The sequence below is a fragment of the Trichechus manatus genome, unplaced genomic scaffold (assembly GCF_000243295.1).
Source record: "Trichechus manatus latirostris isolate Lorelei unplaced genomic scaffold, TriManLat1.0 scaffold00204, whole genome shotgun sequence".
Classification (NCBI taxonomy): domain Eukaryota; kingdom Metazoa; phylum Chordata; class Mammalia; order Sirenia; family Trichechidae; genus Trichechus; species Trichechus manatus.
The window spans coordinates 959,249-972,919 of record NW_004444140.1 but is presented as its reverse complement, the minus strand read 5'-3'; the positions used below and the strand labels follow the sequence as shown (position 1 = coordinate 972,919).

General features: G+C 34.7%; 1 protein-coding gene across 6 annotated transcripts in view; it reads left to right on the top strand.

Annotated features, from left to right (window-relative positions):
* Nucleotides 1–13,671, top strand: part of GPSM2 (G protein signaling modulator 2) — a 51,098-nt gene that overhangs the window by 23,118 nt on the left and 14,309 nt on the right. For all 6 annotated transcript variants that reach the window (XM_004388045.2, XM_023742190.1, XM_023742193.1 and 3 more), the window contains 4 exons: nucleotides 469–624; nucleotides 1,550–1,658; nucleotides 3,519–3,648; nucleotides 10,304–10,374. In XM_004388045.2, the coding sequence (XP_004388102.1) occupies nucleotides 469–624; nucleotides 1,550–1,658; nucleotides 3,519–3,648; nucleotides 10,304–10,374 (466 nt within the window). The remainder of the gene's footprint in view (nucleotides 1–468; nucleotides 625–1,549; nucleotides 1,659–3,518; nucleotides 3,649–10,303; nucleotides 10,375–13,671) is intronic.

Sequence of the window (13,671 nt, the reverse complement as noted above, 5' to 3'; positions counted from 1 at the left end):
CATGAATGGATGGCCAGTGGCCTACACATAAGAATATTAATTAAGTATTTAAATTTTTGACAAAATGTAAGGGTAATAGTATGACTGAAAAAGAGGAGTTACATGGACAAATAAATGCCTCTTAATTTAAGTAATCACTAATACAATGGGAAATTTTTTTAAATGTTAAAAATACTTTATTAATCTTTAGGGGCACTTGATCTCATGTTTCAAAACTCCTTTTCTCCAATAAATTGTTAGGGCTCTCACATTTATTCTAAAAGTCTCAATTTGTCTTTTTGTGTTCCAAAAATGTCTCTTCATTTGGTCTAAAAGTAATAGGGAAAGTACAGGATATTAGGCTCTAAAACACTTTTACTTTAAAGGCAGCAGAAAGAAGCAGAGAGGGAAAAATGAGAGTTTTATTTTATGATTAGTATAGCTTAAAATAAAAATAATAGTTATGTAAGAATTAATTTCTTTCTTCAGGAAGACACTACTTTTGGCTCGACAGCTTAAAGACAGAGCTGTAGAAGCACAGTCTTGTTACAGTCTCGGAAACACATACACTTTACTTCAGGACTATGAAAAGGCCATTGATTATCATTTGAAGCACTTAGCAATTGCTCAAGAGTTAAATGATAGGTAAGTTATAAACCTTTTTACTATAATTTTGGTAAAATATAGATGCGTGATGAATCTCTAGATTTTTTCCTCTGTTTTTCATTTAGCTTCTTTTCCTTTTGTCTCCTTGGTCTTTTTTTTAAATTCCTTTTAAAGGAATGTCCTCCGTTTCAATAATATCCTTCATATATTATTGTTTGTAGGCCTAGCTTGTGATAGAGGATTAGACTGGCTTCATATGGTGTTGAACCAAGACCAGTGAAAAGGTCACAAACTCAACTACCTGACTGGGTCAGTGTGGGAATTCTGGTGAACTTAGAGATAACACCCACTGTAAAGGGCGGCTGCTACTCGACGCCAGCTGACTGCTGCCAGGCAGGAACTAGGGCCCATATGGCTACATCTTCCCATTTTTTTCAAGAGAAGCTAGAAGTCCTTAGTTTTATGTGAAGTCTTCTGGTTTATGAATGTTGTTGGCTGATTCTCTTTTTAAGTGTATGGATAAACAGCATATCTCTGTAGATCATTAGTCCTATGCTGTTTGCTTTAGGGAGACAGATTTTTATCTCAATATAAGAAAGAAATTTTTGATACAGTTTTTAAAAATAAAGAGGGGGGTAGTTCTCTCTCCTTGGTGGTGTCCAAACACAGACTGAATGATTACGTGGTAGGGATGTCATAGAAAGAAAATGGGGTAAACCTACCCCTGAGATTTTATAATGCTTTGCATTTTTTAAAGGAATGTTTTCCGTTTTTTGATACTTGATTCTGAGTTTAGTATTATCTGGGTATTCTAATAGGTCTCTAGTATCTTGATGGTATACTCTTTATATGAAAGACCAAATCCAAAGCATTGTTTATATCTTTAATTACTGCTAAATAGCTTTTATTCTACACATAGTCCTCTTTTCAGATAACTGCATGTTAGCTATGAATTATGTTGCAGAATTGGTGAAGGACGAGCCTGCTGGAGCTTAGGAAATGCGTACACAGCGCTAGGAAATCATGATCAAGCAATGCACTTTGCCGAAAAGCACTTGGAAATTTCAAGAGAGGTATGAAACTAAACTGTCTGTGTTACTGTGACTTACAAATTAGTGGGGAGAAAACTATTATTTCTCCAGATTGCTCCTGTATGGCCGAATACATTTGATTATCTATTATTCTCTTGGCATAAGAGCTGCACAGAACATTTTGAGGTATAGATGAGAGGTATGTTTGCATTGGCCTTGATGTAGGAGGACATTACTAAAGTATGCTTCCACCCTACCCCCAACCCTACACAGAGAAGTAGCATGGTATAGAAGAAAAAACATGGTTTTTAGAATCAAGGAGTTCCTATTACAGTTCTGTCACTTGCTAGCTATTTAAGCTTGGAAACCTTTTCCGAGCCTCATTTTTCTGTCTGTAAAATGAGAATAATAACTGCAAATTGTTTTAAGGATTAGGGGTAATGTATATAAAAATATATATAAAATAATGTGTTTAAAAGTGTCTAGCATAATGTCTGGCACTGGCATAATAAATGTTAACTTCTATTATTGTATAGAAATAAAATATTCTATGGAAATTTCATTTGTGTGATGTCAAATTAATGTGTCATGGGATAACCTAGATTATCATTTAATACAATCCTAGACAATAAGAGCAATCCAATATTTAGAGAACGAAAAAGAATTCATAGAATGTAATTAGCTGTTATACTGCCATATTTTAAAAACTTCCCTTTTTTTCCCTAAATTTTATTTAGTTTGTTGTTTTTGAGAATATACACAGCAAAACATACACTAGTTCAACAATTTTTACACCTACAATTTAGTAACATTGATTACTTTCTTCGAGTTGTGTAACCATTCTCACCCTCCTTTTCTGGGTTGTTCCTCCCTCATTAATACAAACTCACTGCCCCTAAAGTTCTTATCTAATCTTTTGAGTTGCTGTTGTTGATTTGCTCACATATAGATAGTTCTTAAAGAGCATAATGCCCAAGGCAGACCTTTTTTACTAGTTAAGCTAAACTGTTGTTTGGTTTGACGATGACTTCAGGGATATTTTGAGTTTAAGGTTTAAAGATTATCTCAGGGCAGTAATTTCAGGGGTTCATCCACCCTCCATGGCTCCAAGAAGTCTAGAGTCCATAAGAATCTTAAATTCTGTTCTGCATTTTCCCCCTTTTGATCAGGATTCTTCAATGGAATCTTTGATCAAAATGTCCAGCAGTGGTAGCCGGGCACCATCCAGTTCTTCTGGTCTCATGGCAAAAGAGGCAGTTGTTCATGGAGGCAATTAGCTGCACATTCCACATCCTCCTCCTATTCCTGACTCTTCTTCTTCCTCTTTTGCTCCAGGTGAATAGAAACCAATTGTTGTGCCTTGCATGGCCGCTTGCAAGCTTTTAAGACCCCAGGGATTATGCAGCAAACTAGGAGGCAGAACAGAAGCACTAAACATGTTATCAGGCCAGTTAACTGGGATGTCCCATGAAACCATGACCCTAAACCTCCAAACCAAGGAGCCAAATCCTGTGAGGTGTTTGGTTGTACATAAGTAGCCTCAGCAGCTACTCTTTTTTTTGTTGTTGTTGTAAATATATCCGTCACACAACTTTTGCCAATTCAACTTTCTACAGGTATACAACTTATTAACAGCAATTACAATAGTCGGCTGTGCAACCCTACCCTTAATCAGTGTGATTTTTCCATCACTGTTAACCGCCCCCCGTTTCCTTTTCTGTCTATATTCTTAAAAAAAAAAAAAAAAAAAAAAAAAATGATAAAACTATTTCATAGTCCCATAACTCTAATACAACTATTTTCATTTATCTAAATTTTCTTCCAGTCTTAGGTTCACAACACTTTCAACTAATCTTCAGCATTCTTTGCCTGTGTTTAAATTATAAATGCTTGTGATTGTAGGTTGGGGATAGAAGTGGTGAACTAACAGCACGTCTGAATCTTTCCGATCTTCAAATGGTTCTTGGTCTGAGCTACAGCACAAATAGTTCCATAATGTCTGAAAATATTGAAATTGATAACAGTTTGCATGGTAAGTAATAGGTCTTCTAAAACTCAATTTCCTTATCCTCAAGATCTGAATTTAAGTTATTTATCACACATGTTTAACCATACTCAGAGCAAATATATAACATAGGAATTTCAACTTTTACACCTTTTTTGTTTTATATAGTCCTGTTAATTTATCAGTATAGAATACAGTATTATATTTGGGTTTTTTTAGCTCTTTTTTTCCCCCATTTCCATTTTTTCCTAAGGTACAATCTCTTAGGATTGTTTTATCTTCTTTTTATTCAGAAAACCTAGGAAACTTCCTTTAAGTATTGACATGGTTTGACATTACTACAGGGAAAAACATGCTAGAATGTCTCTGATTTTAGGCAAAAAAAAAAAAATGTACTTTTGATTAATTAAATAAAAAGGGACACGATTAGAACCACGTTTTTAAATACCGTTTATATGTGACTCTGTAGTAGATCCATTTTCAAGATATGGTCCCTAAGTTTAAGAAATTCACAGTCTGAAAAAAATTACTGACACACATTTGGAACTTGAAAGTCACGGAAAAATGTAGCTTTTATCTTTCCAACTTTCTTCTCTAAACCCATATGAAGAGAAAGAAGAAAAGAAATTAGTGGCTAGGCATCTGATTGAGACTTCGAAAGAACATACAGTGAAAAATTCTGAAGTTTGAGCTGTATAATAAATTGTGACTATGCTTTGTAATTGAATAATAGGATAAAAGGTTTTCCTTTGTTTAATTTTCAGATATGTTATGCTGTAAGAGCTTCTGTCTTTTAAAAAGCTGTCACTTGTCCTCATGAAACCCTATATCTGTAGACCCATTTCTCTGTTCCGCTTTGTAACAAAACTTGAGAAAGATATCAGCACTCGTTGTCTTTACTTCCTCACCTCCCATTCTCTTCTCAACCCACTCCACTCAGACTTTGGCCCCATAATGACACTTAAACCACTTTTCAAGTTTACCGGTGACCTCCATTTTACCAAACACATTGGTTAGTTTTTAGATGTCATCTTGATTTCTCAGCAGCATATGCAGTATTCCCTCTTTGAAATACTTTTTTCATTTGGCCTCCAGGATACCCTACTTTCCTGGTTTGCCTCCACCTCACTGGCCACTCTCAGTCTTCTTTACTCTCTCCTCTTTCTCTTTCCATCCTCTAAATTTATAGCACCCAGATTTTAGTCCTTGGACCTCTTTTCCCTCTTCCCTCCTTTCCTCCCTATTTTGCATCCATCCATTTCTCCTTTCTTATTTTGTTCTTTCCTTTTCCTTTTTCTTCTATATTCTAGATTGGTGCTACCCAATAGAACTTTCTGTGATGATGGAAGTATATTTATTCTGTCTGATATAATAGCCACTACCCATATGTGGCTGTTGAGTACTTGAAATATGGCTAGTATGGAAGAGGAATTGAGGTTTTAATATTATTTGATTCTAATTAGTTTAAATTTTAAAAGCTACATGTAACTAGCAGCTACCATACTGGACAGCACAGATCTAGTGATATCATCTAGTTGTTGGCTTTCAGATCATCTGTGTATTGATGATTTTCAAATTTATATTTCCAGCCTTAAGTTCTCTCTTGAGGTCCAAATTTATATATGTAACTGCCCATTTAACATTTCTACTTGAATGTGTAATTGATGTCTAAAACTTAACATATCCAAAACAGAACTCTTGCTTTTTTGTCCCTAAACATGCTCCTCCAGTCTACTTCATCTCAGGAAATGGTACCACCATTCACCCAGGTGTTCAGTCACACCCAACCTACCAGAAACTCTACCTTCAAATATATCCTTAATCTCTCTTAAAATCTCTACTGCAACAACCTTAGTACAAGCTGCTACCAATATCTTAGTAGAGTACTAGCCTACCAACTGTTTCTTTCTTCCATTCTTGATCCTTCACACTGACTTTTCCACACAGTGCTTGAGTGCTCTTTTAAAATGTAAATCATATCATTCATCTGCTTAAACTCTCCAGTGACTTCCCATCACACCTAGAACCCAATCCTTAGTCCTCGCCACGGATAAAAGGCCTTATGTTATCTTTACCCAGCCTACCTCTCTAACCTCATCTCCTTCCACAGTCTGGCTCCATGAAAACAAGTACTTCTTTTGTCTCTTTTGTTCACTGTTTTCCCAGTGCCAGGCAGGCTGCTGGCCAAAGGGGCTGCACAGAAACTTGTCTGTTTCTGGTGTTGCTCAGGGTAGAGAAAAAAAAATCTCCCCTAAGAATCTAAATTCATAAGCCTGCCTACATATTGGTTTGGAATTTGATTTATACCGCTTGCACAGTCTAAAAAACCTCAGTCCAATAAAGTGCTTTCAGATTAGTGGTGCTCCTAGGAATTTAGCAGAGGTAAGACCACACACGTGTATGTATTTGTACAAAACACATAACTGAGTAAACAACATGTGATAAGGGCAAGAAGTGTTTCATGAAATTTTTGGTTATATAGTTGTGTATGTATGTTTGGGGTTAACAGTGAAAAATGTATTTCCTATATGGGTCACAGTTGAAAAGTGTGAAAGCCACTAATGTAATAGACATACAGGATACTGAACCTAGCAACTGGCCTAGTCATGTTCTTTTTAAGTGTGCATGAAACATTTACAAAAATTTGACCACTTTCTAAACCAATAAAGCAAATCTCAACACATTTCAGGTAATCTGTATCGCATAAATTTCATCTCCTCAGAATAGTGCAATTAAGGTACAAATTAATAACAAGGTAATGTACGAAACATTTATTTGGAAACTTAGAAATATATTTCTAAGTGAGTTGAAGAAGAAATCTTAAAGAAAATTAGAAAATAACTTAGGACCAAATGGTAATATAAATAGTATATTTCAAAATTTGTGGGATGCAACTTAAATTGGTACATACAGCAAAATTTACATTGTATTATATATAAAAGGATAATGGCCAAAAATAAGTGAGCTAAATATCCAGCTTAAGAAGTTAAAAAAAAAAAAAAAAAAAAAAAAAACACAGGATAAGCTCAGAGTAAATCTCCAGCATGATCAAGGAAAAAATAAATAAAGAAGAGGTCATAATACAGACACAGCAGAGAATAAAAAGATAAATTATTCTGAATAACTTTATGACAAAACATTTGAAAACCTAGGAGATACGGAGAATTTGCAGAAAAACAACTTACTGAACTGAATCAAGAAAAAACAGAAAAAGTTAATGGTAGAATGTAATATGACTTGCATCCTTAATGCCTAAAAACAAATTGAATCAGTAATTTAAAATCTTCCCACTAAGGTTCTGATTCACAGCAACCCTGCAGGAGGGAGTAGAACTGCCCCATAGAGTTTCCACGGAGTAGCTGGTGGAATGAACTGCCAGCCTTTTGGTTAGCAGCCAAACTCTTAACCACTTTGCCTCCAGGGCCCCTACCAAGAAAATATCTGGCCTAGTTGGTTTTTCAAGTGAGATCTACCAAGCATTCAAGAAAATGTTTTCCAACCATACACAAAATTGTATAGATAACTAAAAAAGAGAGAACATTTTATCAGTCTTTCTGAGAACAGTATAACCTTGATAAACTAGATAAGGACAGTACAGGAAGGAGAAATCACAGGCCAGTGTTACTCATGAACACTGATACAAAAATCTTAATATCTATGTGAACCAAATCCAGCCGTGTGTTTAAAAACAGTCAAGCAGAATCCAAGTGAATTCAATATTAGAAAATTAGTCAATGTAATTCACAAACAAACAGACTGAAGGAGAAAATAACCCAATATCCAAATGTATCAGCATTACATTAAATGTAAATGCTTCAGTTAAAAGATATAGTACTAGATTTAAAAAAGCAGAAAATCTAACTACACACTACTTGCAAGAGAAACATCTAAAGATATAGGAAGTCTGGAAGTAAAAGGATAGAAAAAATATACCATGTGAAAACTAGCGAAAAGAAAGCTGGTATAACTATGTTAATCAGATAAAATGTATTTTAAGCAAGAGATCTTATTAGAGATGAAGGAGATCACTTCACAATGGTATTTCTCAGTGGTGAATGGTGCAATTCACTAGGAAGATGTAAGTCTTAAATTTGTGCTTAACAGTAACACAGCATCAACATGCATAAAGCAAAACTGACTGAATTAAAAGGAGAAATAGGAAAATCCACAACTATAATGGGAGATTTTAAGGCATCTCTCTCAGTAATTGATAGAAGATAAATCATGCTCTAATTGAAAGATTAAATGTTGTTAAGATGTTAATTCTCTCCAAATTGATATAAATTCGGTGCACTCCCAAGCAAATCAATTCTTTTGTGGAACTTGATGAGGTCATTCACAAATGTTTGTGAAAGAAAAAAAGTCTGAGAATAGCCAAAACATTCTTGATGAAGAACAAGATATGAGAAGTGCTTTCTCTACAAATATGAAGACTTATTATAAAGCTGCAGTAATTAACACAGTGTAGTGTTGGCATGTTGTCGGGTGCCCTCGAGTCAATTCCGACTCATAGTGAGCCAGTAGGACAGAGTAGAGCTGCCTCATAGAGTTTCCTAGTGTAATCTTTGTGGAAGCAGACCACCAGATCTTTTCTCCCTCAGAACAGCTGGTTCGAACTGCCAGCCTTTCAGTTAGCAGCTGAGCTCTTAATCATTGTGCCACCAGGGCTCCTTGGTATTGGCATAGAGATAGACAAATAGACCAGTGAAATGGAATATAAAGCCTATATTCCTTGCATATATGGAAACTAATATTTGTTATACAGATAAATTCTTGATGGGTTAAGGAGTTTAACTGTGAAAGATAGTGAAAGTAATAATGATGAGACTGGCTAACACTTGCTGAGTGCTTACTACTTATACCAGGCATTGGACAGACTTTTCAGATAATGATGCATTTACTTATTACACTGTGTACCTCGCACTATGCCATGGGGTAGGTGCTGTTATTCTTTACAGATAAGGTAAGTGCCCAAGGTCATATTGCAAGTGAATGATGGGGCTGCAACTCTAAACTGATGGTCTGGCTTTAGAGTCCATGTTCTCAAGGGATATGCTGTATCATCTCTCTGAAAGTATAGGAGAGTATCTTCATGATATCAGAGAGGAGGAGGATTTCTCAAGACACAAAAAACAAAAACCATTAAGGAAAACATTGACATTGAAATTAACTTATTTTTATCAAAAGAAACTATAGAAATAAAACACAAACTGAGAAGAGATATTTGCCACATATATGAGTGAAAAAGGTTTTGTATCCAGAATGTGTAAGAACTCTATGAATTAAAAGCAAGACAAATAACCCAACCAAAATGAGCAAAAGCAATGAAAAGAAACAAATGGCCCATAAATATGTGAAGAGATATTTAGTGTTGTTTAGTCGGGGAAAAACATAGTGAGATAATATTGAAAACCTATGTGGTGGACAAAAATTAAAAATTGATAATACCAGTATTGAAGTGATGTATGGTAATGGAAAATGTTATGCAGTGTTGATGAGAATATATATTGGTACACTCTGAAGAACAATCTGGCAACATCTGGTAAAGTTGAAAATGTATCCAACCTAAAATCCAATAATTCCCCTTCCACTTATATTGTGGAGAAACACTTGCTCATGTACACCAAGACACATTTCCAAGAATTTCTAAAGTAGTATTGTTGATAATAGCAAAAAATTGGAAGCAACCTAAATGTGTGTCACTAGTAGAATGGATAAATGAATTATTTTCTAGTCCTAAAATGGCAATGAAAATGAATTAAACTAAACTACACATATCAGCTTGCATGAATCTTACAAACATAAGTTTGCTCAAAGCAAGCAGGTTGCAGAATACATACAGTATGATTCTATTTATATACAGTTTCAAAACATGCAAATAATGCCATGTTGCTCAGAGATACATCCATATATCATAAAAATATATAGAAGTGGAGAGAAGAGGAGGTTATTTCGGAGTTACACAAGGAGGATTTAATGTGTGGGTAGTGTTTCATTTCTTAAACTGGGTGTTACGTATCAGATATTCCTTATGTTTTCTTAAATACTGTTAGATTTTTTGTAAAAGATTGGATATTAAAGTTCTTTTTATTTAATGATACCTTTATTGAAAAAATTTTTGTAGGATTCTGCTTTTTATTTAAGTTGGTTCATGACTGGCAGTAAATGTATCTTATGAGATTTTAAAATGGAAAGGGGTAGCTTAGAAAGAAACAATGTAGTAATGGGGATATTATTGTGATTCTTTGCTTTTCTCAAAATTGAAGTCCTAAAGCCTTTTCCTTATGTTTTCACTTACTTAAACCACTGTACAATTTTTTTTTAAAGAGACTGTGTATGTACTGTAAAACCAGTTATTATAAAATGCCCTTTCTAAATTAAGGGGTAAGGTTAGTAACCAATGTTAGTTTCCAACCAAAATGTAACATCCTTCAATCAAAGCATTTTAAAGGGAGTGAACATTCTATTTTTACGTAGCTGGTATGGAAAATCATTATTCTTAAGAGTTCCAAATTGAAAGAATAAGAATTCTTTCTGCTTTGTACATATTTCCCCCTCCACAGGGGCTTCTGGATCAGTCTTTAGAACTAACATAGTAATGCTGGATTTGTAATCTTAAGGGCTTCCTGGTTTATATGAATTAATTTTTTTTTTGTGTGTGTGTGTGTGTTTTTTAACAAAGGTGCACGCCCCAAGTTGGGACGCCGACGTAGTATGGAAAACATGGAACTTATGAAGTTAACACCAGAAAAGGTTGGCAATTTTTATGTTTTAAATTTTGTGAATTATTGTAAAATATTTTATTAATTTAAATGAAATAGTTTAAATAAGCCTTGTCCTATATGGATATCACTTAAAAATTTGTCTTTAAAAAGAATCAGGAATGAACAAAAGTACAGTGCAAAAGAATATGTACAGTATGCTGCGATCTGTTTAAGAAAAAGATATATGCATGTATATCTTTTGCAGATGCATAAAACATTTCTGGAAGGATAGGTAAGAGACTTAACAGTGATTGCTTCTAGGAAGAGGATTGGGTATCTGGGTTAGGAGAAACACTTCCTTTATGTAAGTGTTTGTTGAACTGTTTGCATATTTTACCAGTGCATGTATTACTTTTTTTTTCCCCCTTAATTAAAAAAGATCAGGAAGATCAGAAAAAGGATCAGAAAAGTTTTTTTTTTTCTGTCTTTTTTTTTTGTGTGTGTGTCAACCAAATAACAGCAACGTTATTGCCAAGATTTTTCAAGAATCAAAGAATTAAGATTTTACCAAGCTATAAAACCAAACCAAACCCATTGCTGATGAGTCAATTCCAACTCATAGCAACCCTGTGGGACAGAGTAGATCTGCCCTGTAGGGTTTCCAAGGCTGTAAATCTTTAGGGAAGCAGACTGCCACATCTTTCTCTGGTGAAGTGGCTGGTGGGTTTGAACCACTGACCTTTTGGTTAGCAGCCGAGCTCTTAACCACTGTGCCACCAGGACTCCTTTACCAAGCTATAGCAAGTTAATAATTGATAACAATACTAAGTGATACTTATGATCAAAAGAATCAGTTTTTTTAGCTGCATCTTTGAAAAGCAATTTATAACTGACAAAGAAATTACTTTTATTCAGGATGCTAGGCGATTTTCTTTGGTAACAGAAGGGACTTTATGATTGGAAAAAGATTACTGAAGAACAAATCAAGTGAAACCACATATACAAAATCACATAGGCTGCCTTCTTCCACCTCCGTAACCTTTCTTCATTTTACATTGTTAAAATAGGCTCTTATTCCTTTTGAAGTATATCATTTTTAAATGCTTTTTAAAATACATACAGCAACTTTAGAAAATTTCAGCAAGGAAATTAAAATCATAAGTATGTAATCCTACCTCCCGATGGTAACTACTATTAGTATTTTGGTATCTGTTCATCTAGTATTTTCATATAAATATTATCATATTGTAATACCTGGTAATCTCTCTCCATGTGTTAAATATTCTTCTGCCCTATCATTATAATGATTTTTGAATACTGATACTTTTTTATGTGTGATTAGTTTTCATAAGACAAACATGTAATTGTCTTAATGTCCAAGATTTTTTTATTCCAAACTTTCACAGAGTTGTTAAAAAGCTCTGGTTACTTCTGAAACACTTTGCCATAGCCCCAAAATATCCACTCTTTTCAGTAGTTCTCAAATATGAATCTGTTAAATTCAAAAATTATCCACCCCCCCCCCCGAAAAAAAAAAACCCTTTAAGGCAATTTACGTCTCTCTTTTTCTCCTCCTTGTAGGAACTACTAACAAGTAGCAAAATTAATTTGCTCCCTTCTGCCTAACCTTTGTAGTGATACTAAGCAGTAAATTCCACAAGACACTGACCAGATTTAATTCTGTAATTCTCCAAGAGCCAAATAATGATAAAGTTTTATCTCTAATTTAAACTGTTTACGCAGAATTAGTTGCATTAGCTTCTTATAATAAAGTTGTCAAGGAATCCATTATTTCATTTTCTCAACAAAGAAGTGGATATAAAGAAAAAGGGAGACTTCTGGGTTAAGACACTTCTTGGGAAAGAGTGTAATGAAAGGAAACTTTCGAAAATTTGCTGAAAATGTCTTTTCTTACTGTAACATTTGATTGGTAATTTTGCTGAATGTAGAATCCTAGGTTGGAAATAATTTTCCTTCATGATTTTGGAGACATTGTTCTAATGTCTTCTTGTTTTCAATGTTGAGAAGTCCAAATAGTTATATAGGAAACATTTTCAATTTTTCACATTTCCATTTTGAATTTAGGTGTGGTTTTATGTTCTAACATCAAGGGCCATTTTCTTACTCTGTAATCAAAAGACCCTGCAATCCATTCTATCAAATAACTTGCCCTATAATCTGCATGAGAGAAGGAGTAGGGAACTAAAAAAAAGCTATGTTGTGATGTAGAAATAGATGTTGGATAACTGGCTTGGTTCACTCATTAGCTATATGTCTCAGTCCTGTACCTTAGCCTTGGGGCAGGGTTTTTCTAATTTGTGCTTCATGAGAGAATTTTCTGGGTTGATGGAAATGTTTTCCATCTTGGTTGATGTAGAAGTTACATGGCTTCTAATAGTACAAGTTAAAATCTGTGCATTTGACTGTATGTAAATTTTACCTATGAAAAAATATGCCCCACCAAAATTATCAATTACTGCATAACACGGGCCTTAACATGGACCTTTAGCGTGACTAGCAAATGCTTGGGGCACTGGTGGCGCAGTGGTTGAAGAGCTCGGCTGCTCACCAAAAGGCCAGCAATTCGAATCCACCAGCTGCTCCTTGGAAACCCTATGGGGCAGTTCTACTCTGTCCTATAGGGTCACTATGAGTTAGAACTGACTAGACGGCAATGGGTAACGGTAGCAAATGCTTAAGACTGTTAAAGCCACAAATGTCGAGCTACTGTACAGACTGTATGTTTTCTTTACACTCAATAAATACTTTAAGTCTGTTAGAAGTTTAATGTACTTAAACCTGATCTCACCAAACCAAACTCGTTCCCATCAAGTTGATTCCAACTAATAGCAACCCCATAGGACAGAGTAGAATGGCCCCACAGGGTTTCCAAGGCTGTAAATCTTTACGGAAGCAAGTTGCCACATCTTTCTCCTGTGGAGCAGCTAATGGGTTCGAACCACCAACCTTTGGGTTAGCAGCCGAGCTCTTAACCACTGTGCCACCAGGGCTCCTCAAAACCAGATCTAGACCTATACAAATTGCTGATTAAATGTTTTGCATATTGAGAATTTAGTATGATAGTGAAAAACAGTATAGTTTTATCAACAGAAAAGTTACTACTGCTATATAAATTTTAGATGTTAATTTTTAAAAATTCTGTATACACTCCAAATTTCCGGTTGTAACAGATTTTTAAGTAACTCACATCTAGAATAAAACTGACTCCTCTGAACATTCAAATTTTATTTATTTATTTATTTATTTTATTGTACTTCAGGTGAAGGCTTACAGAACAAATAGTTTCTCATGAAACAGAAGTACACATGTTGTTTTATGACATTGG